Source organism: Canis lupus, chromosome 27 (genome assembly GCF_048164855.1).
Source record: "Canis lupus baileyi chromosome 27, mCanLup2.hap1, whole genome shotgun sequence".
Lineage (NCBI taxonomy): Eukaryota > Metazoa > Chordata > Mammalia > Carnivora > Canidae > Canis > Canis lupus.
In genome coordinates, this window is record NC_132864.1 from 12624003 (window position 1) to 12649786 (window position 25784).

Sequence of the window (25784 nt, forward strand, 5' to 3'; positions counted from 1 at the left end):
AGGGCTTCTGCCCTCAAATCAATTTTTGACACTGTAAATTGGTGTTTTCCCCAATTTCATTTGCATATAATATTTAGTGTTTATCTAATGACAGAACCATGTGTGCTATTACTTATTTTTTAATTGTCTCATTTTTCTAAAATACTTTCAGCTCATCTCTAGCAGTAATATCCATGAAATCTGGGCTTTGATGTGCTGCATATGTACTTTCCTGATTCACATTACATAACGTAAATTAAAAACATCCATCTCTTTATGTCAGAATCATCTTAAACTCTGTGTGGCTTTCAGTTATTACCTTCTCTGCATCATTAGGGTAGAAAAACTCCAGATGTGTATTTCTAGTCGGGTTGTTTTTTGTTTTGTTTTGTTTTTAATTCATGAGAGACACAGGTAGAAAGAGAAGCAGGCTCCCCAAGGGGAGCCTGATGTAGGACTCGATCCCAGGACCCTGGGATCACGCCCTGAGTCAAGGGCAGATACTCAACCACTGAGCCACCCAGGTGCCCCTCTAGTTGGTTTTTATTTCCACTGATAATGGGAAGAGACTGTCACCAGTGCTTAACCAAGAGATGAGATGCATCACACATCACATATGTACATGCCCTTTTCACACTGTATCACCTCCCAGGTTTGGTGACAATGACATGCAGAATCCCCTGCTGCTTTCTCAAATAACTTTGACTTGCACCCCCACTTTTTCTTTCACACCTTGAATTGATTTGCTTCCTTCTACATTTGCTGCTGTCTGTCCTGGCATTGCAAAAAAAATCTTTAAAGTGCACAGAGGGCTGGCTTTCATTTCCTTCTCTCCCTTCCAAAAGGTTTAGCTTCTTCTCCCGAGATAAGAAGCGTCTGGCCAACACGCAGAGGAACGTGCACATCCAGGAGTCGTTTGGCCAGTGGGCCAACTCCCACCGTGATGACAGTTACACGGAGCAAGGACAGGAAGCCCTGCAGCACCTGTGACCACAGCCCGCCTCCACCCTGGGACCTGAATTATCCACCGCCAGCGCCAGCAGTGGGACCTGGCAGCTTCAGGTGTTGCTACCTTGCACACCTCTCGGTTCAGATGCACCCCTAGAACTGATCCCTCAAACAAACTGCTTTGAGGAAGCACACTGAAAAACTGATGCCAAACTCTAAAGAAATGTTTATTTATACCCAGGGCTATGACCGTTTATAATAGATGACTGATCCCTTAGGATATATATTTAATAACACCATGAGCAGAGGCCAGACTTTTGCATTAACTTCAGTAACACAAGCTTCTTTAAGCCAAATACATCACATGCCACTATAATTACTGTTTGACTTACTTTGTATGAAATTCCGTGTAGGGGTTTTATTAACACATTTGTCGTACTGAAGTGGGAGGCAGGAAGCAGTAGATTTTCCTTATATCTCTCATGAAATTGTTGTGGTGGTAGCTCAGTACATAGGATGCATCCATTAGATAAGCAGGATAAGCCTCCAAAGTCACCAGACAAGCTGGCCCCACTTAGATGTGAGGCAACAGAAAATATGGTCCTCCTAACCCAGAAACTGGAGATGACTTTGCAAGAGCCAGTGGTTCTCTTTTGCACCTTGTTACTGATATTGCCTAGAGCATGTAACGAGTGCCTTGGAATCGGCTGTGAGTTATGCAGTACTAACCAAACAAAGTTGCTAAGGATGAGACATTGCAACCCTTTTCATTTCTTGTTTGTATTTTTTCCCCCTCAGCTTCTTTCTTTATCTTTAAATACATCAAACAGTCTCCTATAAAGAAGACCAATGTACCAGAGCAGATTTGAAAAGGGCGGGGGGGGGGGGGATAGGCTCACCAGCGTGAAGGCAGTGGGTGAAGAGATTGCTTGGGGACCGCATGTCTGGCTGACTCATAGGGATGTGGTGACACAGAGAGGGGCAGAAACCTGTATCTGGTGAGCTGAGATTTTGCCCAATAGCACTGTCTTTCTCTCTGCCCGCAGAGGACACCTCAGGGCACAGGCTGGGTGCTGACAGATTGAGAGAGGTAGCATTTGCTAGCAGAACACTCAAGTAACATCTGATGAGTCCACTACACATTCTGCTATGGTTTGCTAAGAAACCATCAGGTTGGTTTACAGTATATGGGGACTCTGTTTCCAGATTGCAGAAAAGAATGATCAGACAGGATAATGTTGCTTATGCACTGTGGTTCTCAAACCTGACTGCCCACAAGAATTATCAGTTGATTCTCAGAGTATAAAAGCAAGTGTATTGAGGAATCCCACTCCCCCTGGCCACTTTTAGTTGCCTTCTCAGGATTAACCAATGTTGCCAGTTTCTTGAATGTCTTCAAAGAGCTTATAAATATACATGCAGTTATGTAACAAAATATATTTTTTCCTTTTTTTTCATAAATGGCAGCATACTATATATGTGCTATTCTGTACCTTTCTTTTCTTAGAATACCCTGGAGATGATGACTCCACATCAGTACATAAGACAGTGGGTCTCAATGTCCCCCAGGGACATTTGGCAATGTCTGGAAATATTTTTGGTGTTTTGGTTGTCACAACTGCTGTCATCCAGTGGGTCGGCTCCAGGGATGCTGCTCAACATCCCACAGCGCTCAGAACAGTGCCCCCATCACAGTCTCCCAGCACCAGATGTAATAGTGCAAGATTGAGGACCCCTGGTGTACCATGTAGATACATAATTTGTTCATGTTGACAGTTACACTGTCAACTTCCTTTCCAGTCTTTTACTGTCTAAAACAGCACTGTACACTTTCACACATGTCAGTCTGCAGAATAAACTAGAATTGCCAGGTGATAGGGTTTATGCCTTTGTCATGTAGCTACTGCTAAGGTCCCTGCTGTGGGGGCTTTACACCAACTTTTTTGTTTTGCTTAGTTACCAGGGTCCATACAATGTGAAGCTTCAAAGTCAAGGATGGGATCTGTGTTTGCATATTTGTTTAATCCATCTATGTTCTGGTACCCAGGGTTAACCACTAGCGTGGATAATGTAAACACCATGACTGGATTTCTTTTTTCTGCTGTTGTCTCACAACACAAGCTTCCCTAATGTGGAGAGCTTGTTTAGCTGAAGTACCTGCCAACTCTAGCCCATAACACACTTTTGGTGTCGTAACGGAGCACTTTGCAAAACCTGAATGAAGTCAGAAGAGTGTACACCTGCATGGCTGTTTTCTGAGACATAGGAGATGGTAAAATTCTGCGCTAGGAATTTACAGAGGGGGGAATCCCTGGGTGGCTGAGTGGTTTAGTGCCTGCCTATGGCCCAGGGCGTGATCCTGGCGTCCTAGGATCAAGTCCCGCATTGGGCTCCCTGCATGGAGCCTGCTTCTCCCTCTGCCTGTGTCTCTGCCTCTCCCTCAGTCTGTGTCTCTCATGAATAAATAAAATCTTAAAAAAAAATTTTTTTTACAAAGGAAAGAACCTATTTTTCTAAAACTGCCCTAATAGTTTTAAAATAGAACAGATTCCCTACATAATGAGATTCATACCCCAAATGCAAAAACCTGGTCGTGAATGTGTTGAGTCTTGATACTAAATCATTTACTTTGCATGAAACATCTTGAATTTTAAAGAAGCTGAGCTTACAAAGATACAGCCATTAATAAAACAAAAATGCTAAGTGTCACTTTGGTGAAAATCCTGGGAACAACATGGTACTTTTCAAAGCCCTTAAAAGTTAACGTCAATATATCCAGCCCTCCAACAAGTGGGAGGCCGGATGTCCAAGAGGGAGAAGACAAATCAATCCATCAGAACCACATTGAAGCCTCTTTCATTGATTTCTCGCCGTTTCATGATCACTTCTTTAGAGCTTCACAGACCAGAGCCTTAGAGCCCTGCAACTTTGGTTTTTCATTTTCTTTTTTTTTTTTTTAAGATTTTATTTATTTATTCATGAGAGAGACAGAGAAAGAGGCAGAGACACAGGCAGAGGGAGCTCCCTGCATGGAGCCTGATGCAAGACTCAATCCCTGGACCCGGGATCACGCCCTAAGCCGAAGGCAGACGCTCAACCACTGAGCCACCCAGGCATCCCTGGTTTTTCACTTTAAATGCCAGCCTCCCTGCCAAAAACAGGGAGGAAAAAAAGGCAATCAGCATTTGGCTCAAGAATGGAGTTACATTTGTTTGAGAATAGCTGGTTGCTGACCCAGGCTACTGCACACACTGGCTTTGCTATGAAGTTCTGAACATTATCCCTGAATTCACTGCCCTATATCATTTTTATTTCAGTTTGCCAAGCCTTTACACTATAAAGATGGAAAAGATACAGCTTACTCTGGCCATATTCAGGTTCCCAAGAGTCTGAGAGTATTGCAAATGATTTTCGGTCATCACTTCATTTTGCCAAGCCCCCCAAATGGTCAATTCCAACAGGCAGGAGAAAATCAAAATTGCAAAAACAAATTCTCTACTGCTACCTGCCCTTCTGTGTAGATGCTGGCAAAGACAAAACTGTTTCTCAAGTTTATTAAATAATGAGAGATAAAGTTCATAATATCATGTTCAGCTGGAACCTGGGTTCCAGATCGGAAAGAAAACTTACTCCAGACCCCACCACCATTAGCAAGCTTTACTCAAGCACTGGACATACATACTATATAAAAGCAACACAGATCTCTGTGCTTCTGTTTATGCTGGGTCTGGGTTCTGGCGATGCTGGTGAGCCTCTATTTACTTCGGTCCCTCTTCTCCCTCCCCTTGGCTCGGTCATCTCTGAAGTCCCTCTCTCTCTCCCAGTCACTTTCTAGCCACACCCTGCTTGGCTCTCTCTCCTGCCATCTCTTTTCCCGGTTACGATCATGGTCTCGGTCCCTCGTCCGAGAGTCCCAGTGTCTTTCTCGAGACCGAGATCGCTCCCGCTTTTCCCGTTTTCCCTCTCTGTATTGATCGTTTTTAATAATTGGCAAATTAATGGGTTTTCGAAAAGGCCGGTCACGCCCCCCAAACCTCAGCTGCCCAGATTCCTTTTTCCCTCCCAGACCTCCTCCAAGTCTCCGAGGGATCCACCCTTTGAGGGTCCTTTCCAGTTCATAGTCCACAAATATCTCATGCTGGTCAATCACCAGGCCGTCTGCATCTCGGTACGCTTTGATCAGAGAACGCTCCTCTTTGTATTCAATGAAGGCATAGCCCTTTGAAAGACCCGTGACCAAGTCCCTCACCAGCCGAAGCCTCCTGATGTCCCCGTAGCGAGAAAATACTTCCTTTAACTTCTCCTCCTTGGTCTGCAAGTTTAGTCTTGCCACAAACAGGGTGAGGAGGGGGTCTCCTGTGACGCCCTTGTTGGGAGTGTATCGGGCCAACATTGCCCTCCAGACAGCACGATCGTGTGGATCTTCATCAGTGCCATCAATGCTGCCAGCTTTAAGGGGGTCATACTCCTTGGCGATGGGCATCCAATCGTTCATGTTCTAGGAAGGATCACAGCAAACCTTTATGTAGCACCTACTGTGAGCTACTCATTTAATCCTTAAAATAACCCTGAGAAATAGATGCTATTATTCACTCTTTCTTCAATAGGGAAGAAAGGACCTAGAGCATGAGGCCTTCCAGCTACAAAGTGGGTGGGACAATATCAAAGCCAGACAGTGGGGCTCCAAGATGTTGTCACGCACTGCTCAACCCTCCATCCCGGGAAGAAGCACAAGGCAATTTGCTGGGTTTGATCCATCTGTGTATCATCCAATTTAGTCCCATCAGGACACTTACCAACCACATTAAAATGTGGCAACATGGATCAGAATCCAGGCTCACCTTTCAGACTTTAAAATGGTCATAGGAAGACAAGCCTCGGAACTGCTATGAAAATTGGTGTTTTTAAAAACTCTTTACTACCAAGAACCTCAAACATGTACCATGTAGAGAATGGCATAACCTTCCACAGACTCATCACCTGACTGACCAACATGTAGCTAGTCTTGTTTCATCGGTGCCCACTCACATCCTCACTCCTAGATTACTTTGCAGGAAATTCTGGATATTATTACATGCTCATCTGTAAATGTTTTGGTATGCATTATTAAAAGATAAGAAAGATAAGGATTTTTTTTAGCAAAACAAAACTACAAGGGAAAATGGTGTTTTTTTAAAAATTTTATTTATTTATTTATTTATTTATTTATTTATTTATTTATTTATTTATTTATGATAGTCACAGAAAGAGAGAGAGAGAGGCAGAGACACAGGCAGAGGGAGAAGCAGGCTCCAAGCACCGGGAGCCCGATGTGGGATTCGATCCCGAGTCTCCAGGATCGCGCCCTGGGCCAAAGGAAGGTGCTAAACCGCTGCGCCACCCAGGGATCCCGAAAATGGCGTTTTTGATGTAGTATTTTGCATAGGTAGCAAAGCTAAAACTACAGTGACCCAGCAGCAGCAGGCTCTTTGATTCAAAAGGAATATGAGATTTTTTTCTCAATCCCCTGGCTGATAATCTGTTTGTGCCTTATGGCATGGGAACTGATTGCAATGGCAATTTTATCCCACAAGCATACTCCTCCAACTGTCGTTTGTTCTGATACAGGATAATTTTTTTTAAAGAGGGTGGGAAAGTTTAAACTGAGAGGAGAGGCAGTTAACATGGTAATTGATTCACATTCTGGTGACTCTGCTAGAATAGTGTCTGCCAACATTTCAGACACTGGTAATGCTCACGTGACCATCTCTGCAAAATTTACAGCCAATATCAAAATATGTTACCTTAAAACCAGGACTCCAGATGATTGGCTAGCTCAGTCAAAGCATACGACTCCTGATCTAGGGCTCATGAGTTCAAGCCCCACGTTGGGTATAGAGCTTACTTTAATTAATTAACAAACCAGGGCTCTGAACAATTTATATAGTACTCTCATTCATTACATCTTTCCATGATATTAAAATATCTGTAATTACCCTCTTACTCATATTTTCCTCAAGGATCTTTTTGCTTTCGTTTTTCTTCAGTTGATGGGTTATGTAGGAGGAGTGATTATTTATGGGATAAACTGTGAAATTATATTCCCAATAAAAACACCAAAACAATAAAATCCAAAGTCAACAGCACTGCACTCAAGACCTTTTGAGCATCACTTAGCCTCTTACCACATGCCATTGCAAAATCTGTTTTACCCAGGATTGCTTCTCATTCCTTAAATGTGCCCTAATTCCCCAGCTCTGGTTCTTGCCCTGTGCGATTTCCTCTCCTGGGAACAGCCTCTTCCTTTCCACATCTCCACGTATGGAAATTCTATTGGTCCTTCCAAGCCCAGCTTCCAACCTCCCTGTGAAGCAAATTAATCTGTCCTACACCTCACAGCTTCATGGCTTCTGTAATACCAATCTCATTTTCCCCGAACACACAGTAAACACTCTTCAGTCTAGTGTATGCTTTACTGTATCTCCAGATTCTGGGATACTTCCTGATAAATACTGAGGAACTAAACCAACTCCAATCAAAAGTTAGTGAAGTTCTTTGTTCCAAATCAGACAAAAAGGATGACTTCATTGCAAACTGATAGGCAAAACAACTTTATACTTGCAGAGGCCTTGAGAAAAATCAAGGCCATCCCACCTAAAGTTTAGCATTAGCACAAGTACAGCCATCTTAGGCCCCTGTGAATAAGAGCTGAACTTTATAGGAAAAACTGCAGAATGTCCTCGGCAGGGAATCCCATATCAGAAAGACAACAGAGCTCAGAATTGCCCTAGGCAGAGAATCTGGTATCAGAAAGGCAACAGAGCCCACCTGTGGTAGAAAGTCCCATATTAGAATGAGAACAGAGCTCAATGCCCTTGAAACCCCCATATCAGAATGTAAACAGAACTTGAAAAATTCCTCCACCCCTTCTGAAAATCCTCTAGACTAGCCTATAAAAAACCCAGCTGTAACCCACTTCGGGGTCCAAGTCCCTCCTCCGCTGTGTCCGGTACACTTGGACCCAAGCTCGAGCTTGCTAATCAACACTCGTGTGCTTGCATCAGTGTGGGCTCCTTCGTGGTTTCTCGGATTCACAATCTTGGGCACACCGATACTGTCTGCCACTACCCTGTAAAAGGAGGGCATCTATGCCTGTCTTTGTTAACCAGCAACTCTAATAACAGCTGGAGAAACAAGACAAGAGAGGATTTCAGTCCTGTCTGGGTGCTGTCTCTAACTCACTTTGTATCTCTTCTCTTTCATGGAATTTGTCCACGTGAAAAAGAGAGAGAGTGAGAGAGAGAGAGAGAGAGAGAGAGAGAATGCACACTACATTGTTTGACTCTCTTCCTGCTCTAGTATGGTCTAACAATTCCATCCTTATTGGCCCTAACATTCCAGACCGCACTCCCTATCCTCCATCACAGGGCTGCCAGGGGGAACACAAAAACCCACAAACATGAGGACCATGATAATTATAGTTAACTTGTACTGAAGACTTAGGGGGTGCCTGCCACTATGCTAAGCACTTAACTCCTCTTGATGAAGGATAGCTAGAAGGCAGGCAGGGACAAGGGGCCCTACCCTAAGAGGAAACCACCCTTCAAAGGATTTTATACTACCCTGGAAGGAGCTTTCCACCAAGTGATAGATGACAAAAACCCAACTGTATGACAGGCGCAGGGAGGGTTAATCAGATTAAAACAGCCAGCTAACAAGCCCATAAAACCCCCTAGACTTAGGAACTCTGGTGGCAACCTCTCCGGCCCCTTCTTGGGAGCTTTGTACTATCACTTTGCTTTCGCTCAATAAACCTTGCTTTGCCGCCCACGACTTTGTCTGCTCTAACCTCTTCATTCTTCAAAGGAGTGTGACCAAGAGCTCTCCGCACCAACAGAGAAAAAAAAATCCTGTAACACCCTCACCTCACAGCACTGTTGGGACATAGGTTCTACAATCAGTGCCATTTCAGATGAGGAGGGAGATACACAAAACTTTCTTTTGCTGCAAATCACAAGTAGCCCTGCCAGGTAGTCACATTCAAGGGCTTTTACCACTCCAGAACTTGAGCTCTTAACTACAGTATTTCCTTAGATGGCTGTCATAAAATATGAAACTTTGGAGATGGGAAGAGCAAAAAACAAAATCCTACAAGGAGTCTGGGTTTTTGAGGCTGAGGAAAGAATCCCTTCCCCAGTCAACAAGAACAGGTCATAAAAGATCCATCAAATATGGGGATCCCTGGGTGGCGCAGCGGTTTGGCGCCTGCCTTTGGCCCAGGGCGTGATCCTGGAGACCCGGGATCGAATCCCACGTCGGGCTCCCGGTGCATGGAGCCTGCTTCTCCCTCTGCCTGTGTCTCTGCCTCTCTCTCCCTCTCTCTGTGTGACTATCATAAATAAATAAATTTATAAAAAAAAAAAAAGATCCATCAAATAAAACTGACATTATACAGAGAGCATGGTTGGCTCAGTTGAGCATCTGCCTTCAGCTCAAATAATGATCTGGGGCATTGGGCATCAAGCTTCCTGATCAGCGGGGAGTCTGCTTCTTTCTCTCCCTCTGTTCCTCCCCACTACTCTTTCTCTCGCTTGCTCTATGAAATAAATAAAATCTTTAGGGATGCCTGGGTGGCTCAGTTGGTTAACCATTTGCCTTCTGCTCAGGTCATGATCCCTGGGTCCTGGGATGGAGCCCTTCATTGGGCTCCATGCTCAGCCAGGAGCCTGTTTCTCCCTCTCCTCCTCACTCTTGATCTCTGTCATTATCTGTCTCTCTAAATAAACAAATAAAATCTTGTTTAAAAATTTGAAGAGATCTTTTTAAAAATCTGAAGGGAATTACTAAGGGATAATCTGAATTTTGTTTCTCCTCATTGGTGGTATCCTTTCAATAATAAATGCCAAGGGGGGAAAAAAAACTCTTAAACTAAATGCCAAGAGAGCAGCAGCAGGCATCACAGCTTCTCATTCATCATTCACAGTATTCTTCCCATTGCAGAATTATGTTGAGATTTCCTACAATTTCTTTGGATTTTTTAGATTCGTATCATTATTTCATACATGAGGATGAGATATGAGAGATGAATGGTGGGGGAATGGAACAATTAATCCTTAAAGAAAAAAGTGTGGAAAGCGCAGGAGAACACAGGACCTGGAGGCAGAACACCAGGTTTAAGACCTAGTCCTCTCCTGGCAAAATTTAAACCATCTGTAAAATGTAACTACCTGCCACTTCACTAGGTTTTTGTTAAAATTAAGACAGGGACGCCGGGGTGCTCAGCGGTTGAGCATCTGCCTTCCGCTGGGGTCGTTATCCCGGAGTCCGGGATCGAGTCCCGCGTCGGGCTCCCTGCGTGGAGCCTGCTTCTCCCTCCGCCTGTGTCTCTGCCTCTCTCTCCCTGTGTCTCTAATGAATAAATGAATCTTTTTAAAAATCATAAAAAAAGATTAGATAAGACAGTGTCCGTGAAAGTGCTTTATAAGTTATTATACAGATCAGCTATTAAGAAACCATCCAAGAAAACATGCCCCCCTCTTACTGAATCCCCGGAATTTAGAATATTCCCGCGCTTCGCCCGCAAAAGGGAAATAGGACCGAAATCAGACCCGCCGAAGCCTCCCGAGCATGCGCAGTGGCCCCGCGGCCGCGAAGCCGGAAGTCTGGGTAGAAGAGCCCACATTGCCAGTAGCCCCGCAGCACCCCAGCTTTGACCGATGGCCCTGGAGGCTGCCCACCCCCCGACCTCTCACCCTCTGGGGGGAGAAGGGGCCCTAATTCCACCGAGCTATCGCCCCCGCTGTCCGCAACAAATCCCCCAAGGGCTCCCCCTTTGCCAGGCGTCAACATGGCGGCCCTTACACGAGTGGACGCAGGGTCCCGGCCCAATTCCCTCGTCCTTCCCGCCGGAGTGGGCCTTGCCGGCGCCAAGCTGCTGCCACTCACCTCGGCAATGGTCGGGCTTCCCTTTCCACAGAGGCCAGCGGACTCCCCGGACTTGAAGCGCCGGGAGATTCCTCGCGCCCGCCTGAGTAGCCCTTTACATTGGAGGAAGCAGATTCGCCGCGAGCAGTGGTTTGGGTTTTTGTTTTTTTTTTTTTTTAACTTAAAAAAAAAAGTAATCCATGTGTATTGAACCTCCAGGGTATGTCCTCTCCGAAGAGCATGAGCTTTTAGCTTTTCTAACTTTTTGCACGAAGACAAACTCCTAAATTGAACGATTGAGTTGAAAGACTATCGAATGTGCGGTTAGTGCTCTGGGAGGAGCCGAATCACCCTCCCGAGCGAAGGGATGTGTCAGCGCTGTGGGAGTGTCGGTTCTCAGACTCACTTTGGGAATCGGCTTGTATTGAAGTGTCTGCAGAGGGTGCGTGAGCCAGTTCACACTGAAGAGGAGGGAGCCAGGAAGGGTTGACAACCCTGACTCCATCTTGCGTCAGCCACCATTTTGTGGAGTTCGCGGAAGGGCAGCCGCCTCTTGGAATGAACACGCCGCCTCACAGACTTGACCTAAAGAGGTCAACCGACCACCCCGCAGCCCATGCCAGATGAAAGTTCTCCCTCGCTGGGGTAAACAAGCTTTAAAAACACCTCTGGGGGATCCCCGGGGGGGCTCAGTGGTTGAGCATCTGCCTTCTGCTCAGGGCGTGATCCCGGGAGCCTGGGATCCAGTCCCACATCGGACTCGGTGCATGGAGCCTGCTTCTCCCTCTGCCTGTGTCTCTGCCTCTCTGTGTCTCTAGAGAATAGATAAAATCTTTTCAAAAATAAAAACACGTCTGGGGAGGGGCACACAACTGAATTGGATTGTGCCTCACACCTAAATAGTTGTTTTTTTCCTCGCTCATAGGCACGCTTCTGAGGTTTTTCCTTAGCAGTTTGGAGCAGCCAAAGAAAAGATGTGAAGCCACCTTAGGCACCTCCCGTGGACCTCTGGACCTGCCCAAGTGAGCACTGCAGCCCCGTGTTGCTTCTCTTAGGGCTGCTCCTATAACTGGGGGTGGTGGTGACAGGCATGGTCCTCTCACATCCCCAACCTCCCACCTCGGTATAGCTCAGGAGACTTTTCTTTCTGCCGCCCTCCCCCCTTTTAAGTAATCTCTACACCTAAGGTGGGGCTCGAACTCATGACCCTGAGATCAGGAGTCTCCTGCTGCATGAACTGAACCAGTCAGGCACCCTGAGATTTTGGGAAAGGAGGAGATTTCCTCACTTCAGAACCGATATCAGTTCAGGGGATTCCTCCAATACAGAATGGATACCATTGTCTCAAAGAGCTCTTGATGATCAGCCTGCTGGTTGTACAGATTAAAAATTGGCCCAGGGGCACCAGGGTGGCCAAGGGTCTGATTGCAGCTCAGGTCATGATCTCAGGGTTGTGAGAGGGAGCCCTGTGACGGGCTCCTGGGTCAGTGGAAGTCTGCTTCTCTCCGTCTCCCTTTGCCCTCCCTCACTTGTGCTTGCTCCCTCTCTAAACAGATACATAAAATCCTAATAAGAAAATAAAAAATGGCCCAGGGAGTTGTATGCTTCCTCAACCTGGGTTCAAATCACTAAAGATCTTTTAAAACTTCACTGGCCTCATTGGGGCACCTTTGATATCCCTAAATTGGTATATTTAAGAGCACAATTGGAAAGGTGAAGCCATCATACTTCACAAAATCAGTAGAAGCTTATTTCAATTGGTACTTAGAAGCCCCCAAAAGAACCTACTCAGGGATCCCTGGGTGGCGCAGCGGTTTGGCGCCTGCCTTTGGCCCAGGGCGCGATCCTGGAGACCCGGGATCGAATCCCACATCAGTCTCCCGGTGCATGGAGCCTGCTTCTCCCTCTGCCTGTGTCTCTGCGCCTCTCTCTCTCTCTGTGACTATCATAAATAAATAAAAATTAAAAAAAAAAAAAAAGAACCTACTCAGTCATAGCCTCACAAAAGAAAAAAAATACAAAAGTCAAAGAAAGATGAAAACAGAACAACTCAACACCAAATCAAGAATTATTCTACATCTTCCATTTCCAATTCTGTCTCCTACTGCATCCCTATTTCCTCTGCTATATGGAGATCTTTCCAAAGTTCATTTTTTCTCCTCTGAAATTTCTCCTCCTCAGCCCTGCCACCATCCATCTTCCCGAAACTAATGTCATAGCATCTTTCAAAGTCAAAGTTACTGGTACAAATCACAATAATCTGATCCCCCTTCTTTCATCCTCTGGTCCTAAACAGAACTTCTAAATCTTGCAAAAGACTTTCCTAACCAAAAGAAAATTCAGAAGAGTTCACCTGAAATTCAGGAGAGTTCACCTGATCTTAGGGTCTCAAGATCTCAGAGTCATGATTTCAAGCCCCATGTTGGGCATGGAGCCTACTTAAAAAAAAATTATACGGAACCGCCATCTTCCAGTAATTCGCCAAAATGACCAACACAAAGGGAAAGAGGAGAGGTACCCGCTATATGTTCTCTAGGCCTTTTAGAAAACATGGAGTTGTTCCTTTGGCCACATACATGCGAATCTATAAGAAAGGTGATATTGGATATTGGAATGGGCACTGTTCAAAAAGGAATGCCCCACAAATGTTACCATGGCAAAACTGGAAGGGTCTACAATGTTACTCAGCATGCTTTTGGCATTGTTGTAAACAAACAAGTTAAGGGCAAGATTCTTGCCAAGAGAATGTCCGCATTGAGCATATTAAACACTCAAAGAGCCAAGATAGATTCCTGAAGCGTGTGAAGGAAAATGATCAGAAAAAGAAGGAAGCCAAAGAGAAAGGTACTTGGGTCCAACTGAAGTGCCAGCCTGCCCCACCCAGAGAAGCACACTTTGTGAGAACCAATAGAAAGGAGCCTGAACTGCTGGAACCCATTCCCTATGAATTCATGGCATGATAACTGTAAAGAAAATAAAAGACCTCAGGATTGTAAATAAATAATAAATAAATAAATAAATAAATAAATAAATAAATAATAAAAAAATTATAAAACAAAACCCTGGATCTTTCAAAAAGAAATGCTTGAAATATAAAAGATAGCTCCAAAAGAACAAAAATCTTGGGAAACCTGGTCAGTGCAATTAAGTGTCCAACTCTTGATTTCGGCTCAGGTCATCTCAGGGTCCCTGGCTCTGTGCTGGGCCTTGGAGCCTGCTTGAAATTGTCTCTTCTGCGCATGCCCTCTCAGCTCCACTCACGTGCATGTACATGTGTGTGCACTCTCTAAAAAAACAAAAACAAAAATCTCAAAAACAATCCCTCTATCCAATTAGAGATGCTCCAAGGACAAAAGGGATTTTTTTCAATTCTAGCAAACACCAACGGAGAAACTCCCATAACAATTTAGAATGAAAATGGTTTTATTCTTTAAAAAAAAAAAAAGTTTAATTTGGAGCGCCTGAGTGGCTCAGTCAGTTTAACCTACCTTGGCTCAGGTCATGATCCCAGGGTCCTGGGATCAAGCCTGCTTCTACCTCTCCCTGCCACTCCCCCTGCTTGTGCTTGCTATCTCTCTGTCAAATAAATTTTTTTAAAAATCTTTTTTAAAGATTTAATTTATTTGACAGAGAGAGTGCGAGCAGAGGAAGGAGCAAAGAGGGAGGGACAGGCAGGCTCCAAGCTGAGCAGTCTGATGCAGAGCTCAATCCCACAACCCCAAGATAACCACCTAAATGAAAATCAAGAGTCAGACCCTAAACCACCCAGGCACCCCTAAGATGATTTTATTTTTATAGATACTGGAGCAACTTCTTCAATCCTCAACCCCCGATTTATTTTCCAGTCCCTTGCCTCAAGAATACAAAAGCACTTAACCATGATCAGAGTCATTTATCAGCCACCAACTGTCCCATCATCTGAACCCCTAGAGTTCATTCTTGGCACTCGACAAGGTAACAATTCCTTTTTATTGGTACCCTCATCCCCAGCATTTTCTTTTATTCTTTAAGTAGGCTCCATGCTGAATGTGGGGCTCAAACTCAGGACCCTAAGATCAAGAGTTGCATGCTCTACCAACTGAGCCAGCCAGGCACACTTCCCCCACCCCAGCCCTTTTGTTAGGAAGAAATTTTTTGTACACTTCCCAGGCCCATATTTCCTTTCACCAAAAAAATGAAATGCAGTTACATCTGCCTCAATCTTCAAAATTTCTAATTCTACCCATATCTGCCCAGTACTGCCCTCCAAGCAGTCCACTGCCCTCCATTCCTAAATATGCTCCCTAATCAATTGTGGGCAGCCTCTCCAACAATTTGGGACATATAACCTCGGCTGCCCCAATAGCTATTCAAATTGATCCATTAAAGAAAAGCCTTACCCAGTATTACATAATACCTTTTAAGCCCTATGTCCATTAAAAGAATAACTCCTATTATTCAAGACCTTATCAACAAAGGACTGATCATCCTCACTACTAATCCTTGTATTAACCCCATTTTTTTCCAGCTAAAAAACCCCATGATAGAGGAAGGCATTTTGTGACCTTAGGGCAGTTACCAATACAGTCACACCCTGCCACCCTATTGTTCCTGACTCTCATACCTTCCTCTAATATACCAGCTGAAACCACTACTTTTTCTGTCATTGCCTTATGCAGTGCTTTTTTTCAGCATCCCTATCAACCCCCAAAGTCAGTATCTTTATACTTTTACACGGAACAGTCAGCAATATACTTGGATAGTCCTACCTCAGGAATATGCTAAAAGTCCTACTTATCTCAAACCCTCCATACTGACCTAAAAGATCTTGATTTCCCTAGGATTTCTACACTTTACAATAGATAGATGATTTATTACTGTGTCCTCCCACCCTAAGGCTTGTCCCACTGACGCTAAATGCCTTCTCAAACAATTAGCCAACAAAGGACACAAAGATCTAAAGATAAATTACAGTTCTGTTCTTCAAATTCCTAGGCTACTTTTTGCTGGATGGGCTAAAAATAGAACCAGAGAGAATTACTACCTTCACCCAGTTCCTTCAGACTGAACGACAATTACAGGGTTTCTGGGTCTTGCAGGGTACTATTACCTTTGCATTCCCAATTATTTCCTCACAGCTCAACCTTTATGTGCCTTCCACTCCAGGCCTGATCCCATGGCCTCAGGAGGCCCAAGATGCCTTTATATCTTTTTTGTTTTTTAAGATTATTTGTTCATTTATATAATCTCTATACCCAGCATGGAGCTCAAACTCACCACCTGAGATCATGAACTCACTAACTGATGGAGCCAGCCAAGTGCCTCACCTCAATATCTTAAAAACAAAAACAAAAAACAAAAAACAGCTCTCTTCCACAACTCTAGGACACCCTAATTACCAACTGCCCTTCTTTCTTGTCCATCTGGGAATCCTTTCTCAAAGGCTTGGAGGCCTACAACAGTCACAGGGTATTATAGTCTTCCATTAGGCCCCAAGGCCAAAGGTGTATCTCCCTAACTCCACGCCCTATCAATCTGCCTCTATCCTCATTACTACCACCGAAAAACTAATACTAGATTCTCCCCTACAGGTATTAGTTCCACATGCTGTTAAAACTCTTAGACTCCCACCACACCCAACACCTATCTGCCAGTTGGCTTACAAAATTTGAATGACAGTTTCCTTCCTCTTCAAACACTTCTGTCTCTCATAGTCCTCTCAATCCTGCTATCTTATTTCCTTTACTCCTTAAAAACTCAGCTGAGGGATCCCTGGGTGGCTCAGTGGTTGAGCGCCTGCCTTCAGCCCAGGGTGTGGTTCTGGAGTCCCAGGATCGAGTCCCACATCGACTCCCACATCGGGCTCTCTGCATACAGCCTGCTTCTCCCTCTGCCTGTGTTTCTGTCTCTCTCTCTCTGTCTCTCTCATGAATAAATAAATAGAATCTTAAAAAAATAACAAAACTCAGCTGAGCACAAGTTCATCCTTGTGATAGTCTTATTACTTACCCCTCAGTTAGACTTTCACAAAATTCCCTTCAAAAATCCAGACTTTATTTGGTTTACTGATTGATCACTAAAGGATGATCAAGGGGCACCTGGGTGGCTGTCGGTGAAGCATCTGCCCTTGGCTCAGGTCATAATCTCAGGGTCCTGGGATTGAGCCCCCCATGGGGCTCCCTGCTCAGTGGGGAGTCTGCTTCTCCCTCTCCCTCTGCCCCTCCTCCCTGCTCATGTTCACTCTCTCTCAAATAAGTAAAATATATATTTTTTAAATGATCAAGAAAAATACAAAAACAAAACAAAAAAACAAAAAAAAGAAAAATACAATGCAGGACACTCTAGTATCCACTGAAAAAATTATCAAAGGTTCATGTGTCCCAAAAAGCTTAATTACATGCTCTAGTAAGAGCATGCCAATTGATAATAAATAAAACTCAGTCGGTGGAACATGTGACTCTTGATCTCCAGGTTGTAAGTTTTTTTTCTTTTAAGAGGTACTTCCTATTTCTTTTTTTTTTTTTTTTAAGATTTTATTTATTTATTCATGAAAGACACAGAAAGAGAGAGAGAGAGAGGGAGAGACATAGGCAGAGGGTAAAGCAGGCTCCATACAAGGAGCCTGATATGGGACTTGATCCCAGATCCCAGGACCATACCCTGAGCTAAAGGCAGACTCTCAACTACTGACCCACCTAGGTGTCCCCCCAGGTTGTAAGTTTGAACCCCACCTTAGGTATAGAGATTACTTAAAAATAAAATCTTAAAAAAAAAAAAACATTTATTAAAACTGCTTGATTCTGGGATCCCTGGGTGGCGCAGCGATTTAGCGCCTGCCTTTGGCCCAGGGCGCGATCCTGGAGACCCGGGATCGAATCCCACGTCGGGCTCCCGGTGCATGGAGCCTGCTTCTCCCTCTGCCTATGTCTCTACCTCTCTCTCTCTCTCTCTGTGTGTGACTATCATAAATAAATAAAAATTAAAAAAAAAAATAAAAATAAAAAAATAAAACTGCTTGATTCTATTCTTCTTCCCTCCAATTTAACTGTTATAAAAGTTCAAGCCCATTTCAAACTTGATAACCCCAAAGCCAGGAGCAACTGTTATGCTGATGAGGCCACCAAAGATGACACTTCAAACTTCTTTTTTTTTTAATAAATTTATTTTTTATTAGTGTTCAATTTACCAACATACAGAATAACACCCAGTGCTCATCCCGTCAAGACACTTCAAACTTCTGATTCACAAATGTTCACCTGTGGGCAGCCCAGGTAGCTCAGCAGTTTAGTGCCGCCTTCAGCCCAGGGCGTGATCCTAGAGACCTGGGATTGAGTCCCACATCTGGCTCCCTGCATGGAGCCTGCTTCTCCCTCTGCCTGTGTCTCTGCCTCTCTCTCAGTCTCTGTGTCTCTCATGAATAAATAAAGAAAATCTTAAAAAAAACAAACAAACAAATGTTCATCTGTATGACACATCCAGCACAAACAAAATGGTCACATGGGCACAACAATAATATTGGAACCCGTCTCCAACTGTTGCCCAACTAATATTTCAAAATGTACAATTTGTCCTTTGCACAATCCGGGGAAACCATATCACGCTGTGTTAGGTCAAGTTCCTCTTCCCAATGGGGCTTTTGACATCTGACATTGATTTCATCCAGCTTCCTGAATGGTAATGATCTGTATGTTTTCTCACAGGACTGAGGCATTTCCTTACAGGCAGGAAATAGCAAAAGCAGTGGCTAAAAACTTTTTAGAAAAAAATCACTCCCAATTGGGTTATTCCTTGACAGCTACACTGTGATTGAGGAACCCATTTTATTGGACAAATTGTCTGGGAGGTCTGCAAAATCTGACCATCTTTCAACATTTTCATGCACCTACCATCTTCAACTTCAGGATTAGTTGAATACTCTAATGTTATAATCAGAAATCAGTTGGCCAAACCAACCACTGCCTTTGGTCTACCCCAGCCCAAAGCCTTACTGCTTGTCCTTTTAAATCTAAGAGCTATGCCTATACTAGAAAGGCTCAGTTGTCTCCCTTCAAAATCATCACCAGGTGCCCTATGAACCTAGTCAAGGGTCACTTGTCTTCTACTTTGTTACAAGGAGAAATTCTCCAGTACAAAATATATATGAAAAGCCAAACTTGTTAAAGATTCATTTTAACATAATGCCCCAGGAGAAGAAAATACAACCATAAGAGGAGATTGAATATACTGGAAGACATATCCACTTAAAGATTCTTTTTTTTTTTTAAAGATTTTATTTATTTATTCATGAGACACAAAGAGAGGCAGAGACACAGGCAGAGGGAGAAGGAGACCCTGGGATCATGACCTAAGCCAAAGGCAGATGCTCAACCACTGAGCCACCCAGGTGCCCCTCAACTTAAAGATTCTTTACAGACAAAAAGAAAATGATCTTATCAGATATAGTTAACTACCTCATGTGCAGCAAGGCTACAAGGGGCTCACTCATGCATGGATTCATGTTTCTCATTTAAAAAGGGTTCTACAGGGATCCCTGGGTGGCGCAGCGGTTTGGCGCCTGCCTTTGGCCCAGGGCGCGATCCTGGAGACTCGGGATCGAATCCCACGTCGGGCATCCCGGTGCATGGAGCCTGCTTCTCCCTCTGCCTGTGTCTCTGCCTCTCTCTCTCTCTGTGACTATCATGAATAAATAAATAAAATCTTTAAAAAAAAAAAAAGATTCACATTCTGAAAAATAAAAATAAATAAAAATAAATAAATAAAAAGGGTTCTACAAGAAGATAAATCAATAAAAATAAAAAAGGGTTCTACATACTGAAAATGACTGGCGAGTCACTCCCCTTTTGGAGACCCAGAACTGAAGTAGACAGCATCCAAAGCCAACAGTTGATACTGAAGTTTCCAGACCAGATCAGAACACTCCTTTTACTTAAATTCTCATTTTTTTCCTTTTGTCTCATTTTGTCGCCACCCAACATTGGCCCAAAGTCATTCATCTCTGCCTGCTCCCTTGGTTCGAGTTCTTAACTGAAGAATTCCTTACTAAGCCTTAGACTTTTTTATTTTTTAAAAAGATTTTATTTATTTATTCATGAAAGACACAGAGAGAGAGAGAGAGAGGGAGAAGCAGGCTCCATGCAGGGAGCCCGACGTGGGACTCCATCCTGGGTCTATCACACCCTGAGCTGAAGGCAGCGCTAAACCGCTGAGCCACCTGGGCTGCCCCTGCCCCCCTTTTTTAAAAGACTTTATTTATTTATTCATGAGAGACACACAGAGAGAGAGGCAGAGACACAGGCAGAGGGAGAAGCAGGCTCCATCCAGGGAGCCTGACATGGGACTTGATCCTCGGTCTCTAGGATCATGCCCTGGGCTGAAAGCAGCACTAAACTGCTGAGCCACCCGAGCTGCCCACCCTTAGGCTTTTTTTTTTTTTTTTTAATTTTTACTTATTTATGATAGTCACACAGAGAGAGAGAGAGAGAGAGAGGCAGAGACACAGGCAGAGGGAGAAGCAGGCTCCATGCACCGGGAACCCGACGTGGGACTCGATCCCGGGTCTCCAGGATCGCGCCCTGGGCCAAAGGCAGGCGCCAAACCGCTGCGCCACCCAGGGATCCCCCACCCTTAGGCTTTAATAAGACTTGACACCAGGGTACCTGGCTGGCTCAGTGAGTAGAATGTGTGCCTCTTGATCTTGGGGTCCTGAATTTGAGCCCCATCTTGGGTTAGAGATTACTTTTTAAAATAACATATTTTTAAAAATAATAAGACTTGACACTATAGTCTCTACCCTTTGTTCTCAACTCCTATGCAAATTCAAGATGAAAAAAACAGTTAACAATATTCTTACTACTATGTTCCATTGAACCCCCTCTGATTGGAATATCAGCTCTACCATTAAACTGTCCCAAGCCATAGCCCAGGAGACACCCCCCCCCAACTAAAGAATTGCTGGGTGTGTCACAACACACCCTCCCACCAAATACAAAATGCTTCCTCTTACCTCCCCTCTGTTCAATAGCCCCACAGATTAAGATTACGTGCAATGCCTTTAATCAAACACCATTGCTCCTCCACCCCAGAAGTACCCTAACCTCATTTGCTTTAACTTCCTTTGCCTATTTTGAAATAATTCATGTCCATAATTTCATTTCTTGTGTAAGATATGTCCACCTGGGACCTAGTGTGGTTTCTACAAATGTAGATCTCACCTTTGTGTTAGCTGACTGCTATAATCCGTCAAGCTGCAACTATATCTCATCCACCTCCCCTAATGCCACTGCCCTCTACGAGATCATCTCAGAGCAGAAGATAAATAATGAAACTTAATGCTTGGGTCCAATAATCTCCAGAGGAATTATTCATAGAAAGCTCTGTCACTGGAATCCTTGGAAGAGGTTTTGCTATAATCAAACCAATACTAAGTTCTAGCTTACTGTGATCTCAGTAAACCTTACATTGCAGGAACCCTATCTTCCCTCCATGCCACCTCTTTCCCAATCATCAATAGCACCACTTTGGACAACAAAATGGGAGCAATTCAATCTTGGTGTGCTTCTGAAGGGTACATGTTCATCTGTGGCAGCCCCATTATTTATCTTCCCTATATTGGTAACCCCTATGGAAAATTAACTAACCAAAGCCTAGCCTTCAAATGTTAATTTGCAAATGCAAATTATCAATGCCTGGGTCACTAGACAATGCATGGTAGGATTCATAAAATCCCATTTGTCAGGGATTCCCAGGTGGCTCAGCGGTTTAGCACCTGCCTTCTACTCAGGGCATGATCCTGGAGTCCTGGGATCGAGTCCCATGTTGGGCTCCCTGCATGGAGCCTGCTTCTCCCTCTGCCTCTCTCTCTCTCTCTCTCTCTCTCTGTCTCTATCTCTCATGAATAAATAAATAAAATCTTAAAAAAAAAATCCCATTTGTCTATATCCTGCCCACAAAACCGATGGTCCCTCATAGAACCAAAAAGGCCTTAGGTATGATAATTGCTAGAATTGGTCTGACAGTAGGCATGTTGGCCCCCTGGGAAGAATTTGCTTATCATGAAGTTACCTTCGGTAGAAGAATTATCCCACTATTGCTTTAGCCCTACAAAACTTAATTATTCTTGGATTCCCTTGCTTTGGTAGTCCTAGACTATCAAATAATAGCACTGCCAGATGCTGATATCTCCTGTTGCACCTTGATAAATATTTCCTCCAAAGTTGAATTAGATACAATTTTTAAAAGATTTTATTTATTTATTTGTTTGTTTGTTTGTTTGAGAGAGAGAGAGAGAGAGCGCGCGCGCACGGGGAGGGGAAAGGCAGAGGGATAGGGAGAAGCAGACTCCCCCTGAGCAGGGAGCTGGATGCAGGGCTCGACCCTAGGACCCCGAAACCACAACCTGAGCCAAAGGCAGATGCCCAACTGACTGAGCCATCCAGTTACCTCAATAATTTTTTTTATACAAGCCTTCTAGCTGTACAATATGTTGTAAAAGGGGATGTTGATCCCCGACCTCCAGTGAAATTTGACATCACACAAAAAGTTACCTACCGGGATCCCTGGGTGGCGCAGCGGTTTGGCGCCTGCCTTTGGCCCAGGGCGCGATCCTGGAGACCCGGGATCGAATCCCACGTTGGGCTCCCGGTGCATGGAGCCTGCTTCTCTCTCTGCCTGTGTCTCTGCCTCTCTCTCTCTCTCTCTCTCTCTCTGTGTGTGTGACTATCATAAAAAAAAAAAAAAAAAAAAAAAGTTACCTACCGTTATCTTATCTCTTTAGTTGGTTTCCTGGCAATATAGGAAATATCCTTCAATCTGGATTACAGGAGCTGGCTCAGTTGGTGGAGTATGCGACTCTTGATCTCAGGGTCATAGGTTTAAGCCCCATGTTGGGTATAGACATTACTTAAAAATAAAATCTTAAGGGGTGCCTGGAGCTCAGTCAGTTAAGCATCCGACTCTTGATTGCAGTTTAGATTGTGATCTCAGGGTCCTGGGATAGAGCCCCGCATTGGGCTCTGAGCTCAGCATGGGGTCTGCTTGAGATTCTCTCTCCCTCTGCCACTCTCCCCTCTGTCTGAAATAAATAAATCTTTTAAAAAATAAAATTCTTTTAAAAAATCTGGACTACAGTACTGTGTGGTATTATTAATTTGGGGATTAAGCATCTGATTGCTATATAAAATACTCTTTCTAGGGGTTCCTAGGTGGCTCAATTGGTTAAGACTCTTTAAAAAAAAAGATTTTATTTATTTATTCATGAGAGACACAGAGACAGAGAAAGCACGGCAGAAACAGGCAGGAGAAGTAGGCTCCCTGCAGGGAGCCTGATGTGGGACTCTATCCAGGGACTCCAGGATCCTGCCCTGGGCCAAAGGCAGGTGCTCAACCATGAGCCACCCAGGGATCCCAAGAATCAGACTTGGGATCTCAGCTCAGGTCTTGATCTTAGGGTCTGAGTTCAAGCCCCATATTGGACTCCATGCTGGGCGTGGGCCTACTTAAAAACAAAAACAAAAACAAAAAAAAACCTCTGCTTATTTCCAGAATTGCTTCTTTCTCTTCTTCCACTCCTAAGCTGATTATTATGTGTCAGCCTTCTGTATGTACTGCTCCAACCCTATGCCCTGATGACTCATAAGAGGGACTAGATGGACCCCAAGTAGCAGCCAGTGGCAATGGCAATGAGCAGCAGCCTTGGGCAATGAAGGACTCCACTGTAATGAATTTCCCCCACCATATTTGATCCAGTGTTAATATTTCACATGCCAGTGACCAAAATAGGGAAATGAAGAAGAGAAGAGGCCAGGGAAGGGTTAACAACCCTGACTCCATCTTACAAAATAAAATCTTTATTTATTCATGAGAGACACAAAGAGAGAGAGAGACACACACAGGCAGAGGGAGAAGCAGGCTCCATGCAAGGAGCCCGACATGGGACTTGATCCTGGGTCTCCAGGATCACACCCTGGACTGAAAGCATCGCTAAACCGCTCAGCCACCCAGGCATCCCACGCTAGTAGAATCATAAAGCAAACCTCCCTGTCACTGGGCTAGGCTCATTTCATTGTCTCAACAACTCTTTAAGGAGTATATTTTTACATTCCAGAGTACAAGAGCAGGCCTGAAGGGTGTGGTGGAGGATTGTATTACCTTCCTGAAAATCTCCTTTAATGCTTCTTCATGACCCACTCACTACCATGAATAAACATTTCACCTAAGTTCAAAACAAAACAAAATTTAAAAAGTATGCTCCTAAGCAAACAGATTCAAAACTAGTGCCCAGGGCTCCACTCTTCCTGCAACCAGATTCTTTTCTAAAGAACTACAACTCCTAGGGATGAAGTCACTGACCCTGGATTGCAGGCATTTAAGCCAAACTGGAAAATCTCCAAAATCCTTGCTGTTTTGGTGCATTATTTAAGGATAAGAAGACCTGAAAATAATGTGGAGAACAGGAAGAAAGCCATACTGAGTGTACCACTCAGAAAATAAATAGTGCCACAGGTATTCAGAAGGAGCATAAGACTTACTCTACTTGATGTATCAAAATAGTTTTGAGGGAGTAAAAAGCAAGCTGAGGACAAAGCACAAGCTGACACCTGACTACCTTCCTTCCCCCACTCCTAGGTGGGACCTGTGTGACCTTCCTCAGGCATTCCTGGCTGCCCTAAAGCTAAGGAAGGGAAAAATAAATGGTTAACTAATAGAGATCATAGTCCTGCAAGACAAGTCTCCTTGAGTTTACAAAATGTCTTAGTGATTTACAAGAAAAAAAAGCATTCTGTTTTTTTAAAGATTATTTATTTATTTGAGAGAGAGAGAGCATGAGCAGGGGGAGGGACAGAGAGAGAAGGAGAAGCAGACTCCCCACTGAGCAGGGAGCCCAGTGCGGGGCTCAAATGCTAGGATCCCAAGATCAACACCTGAGTCTGATGCCTGGGTGGCTCAGTGGTCTGATCCTTTGGCTCAGGTCTGATCCCAGAGTCCTGGGATCGAGTCCCACATCAGGCTTCCTGCATGGAGCAGCCTGCTTCTCCTCCCTCTGCCTCTGTCTCTGCCTCTCTCTGTGTGTCTCTCATGAATAAATAAATTAAAAATTTAAAAAAAAAAAACACCCGAGCCAAAGGCAGACACCTAACCAACTGAGCCACCCAGTGGCCCCCCCAAAAACATTCTTATCAATAAAAGCATTCAGATCAATAACCTAACTTTCAGAAGGAAAATCCCAACTGTCTTAATGTTATGCTTTACTAGAGGGACAATCTTAATTTGACAATGGCAAGGCCTCCAATATCTTTTAGGTCTTCTTTAGCATACAAAAATTCTTTTGAATACCTCCCTTTTCCTTATCCCCCCACAACTCCAGAGTATATAATCAATCATCCCTCAGAACTCTGGCGCAGCAGCTCCTTCTGTCCACAGGTCTTGTCCCTATGCTTTAATAAAACCATCTCTTTGCACCAAAGACGTCTCAAGAATTCTTTCTTGGCCATCGGCTCTGGACCTCACCTATATACCAAAACTACATCAATAAGACCACCAGATATTTTTTTTTCCACCAGATATTTTTTAAAGGAACTTTTCTTCTTTGTTTTAAAAGTTTTATTAACTTAAGTAAACTCTACACCCAATGTGAGACTTGAACTCATGACCCCAAGATCAAGCATTGCACAATTTTCCAACTGAGCCAGCCAGGTGCTGCTAATGGAACCTTCCTATTGGGGGCATTAGGCTGCAAACATTTATAGCTCCTTTTTTATTAAGTGTGACTCACCCACTACTTTTGTTTTCCACATCACTTTTTCCTTTGTTTAACCATAAGGCATGACCTTATGGGCTTTTGCAGTCTGGTTTCTATTCAAAGGAGCAGGGGTGGGTGGGAGGATGAATGCAGATGCATGCATGGTCTTAAATCTCAGAGGAAGAATGTTTTTGAAATTATTTTTAGGGGATCCCTGGGTGGCTCAGTGGTTTAGCGC

General features: G+C 44.1%; 2 protein-coding genes across 10 annotated transcripts in view; one reads left to right on the forward strand and one right to left on the reverse strand.

Moving 5' to 3' along the window:
- RILPL1 (Rab interacting lysosomal protein like 1) overlaps positions 1–2403 on the forward strand; it is a 45575-nt gene extending 43172 nt beyond the window's left edge. For all 5 annotated transcript variants that reach the window (XM_072802221.1, XM_072802220.1, XM_072802218.1 and 2 more), the window contains one exon: positions 825–2403. Coding sequence is in view for 4 of the 5 variants with exons in the window: in XM_072802218.1 (XP_072658319.1) it covers positions 825–969 (145 nt within the window). In the remaining variant the exon portion in view is untranslated. The remainder of the gene's footprint in view (positions 1–824) is intronic.
- A 2062-nt stretch (positions 2404–4465) lies between these two features.
- LOC140619198 (N-lysine methyltransferase KMT5A) overlaps positions 4466–25784 on the reverse strand; it is a 70424-nt gene continuing 49105 nt past the window's right edge. For 4 of the 5 annotated variants that reach the window (XM_072802209.1, XM_072802212.1, XM_072802211.1 and 1 more), the window contains one exon: positions 4466–5425. In XM_072802209.1, coding sequence (XP_072658310.1) covers positions 4682–5425 — 744 coding nt within the window. In that variant the 3' untranslated portion in view covers positions 4466–4681. Of the gene's footprint in view, positions 5426–10851; positions 11339–25784 lie in introns of those variants that run through there. The other variant, XM_072802216.1, reaches the window with a different exon arrangement.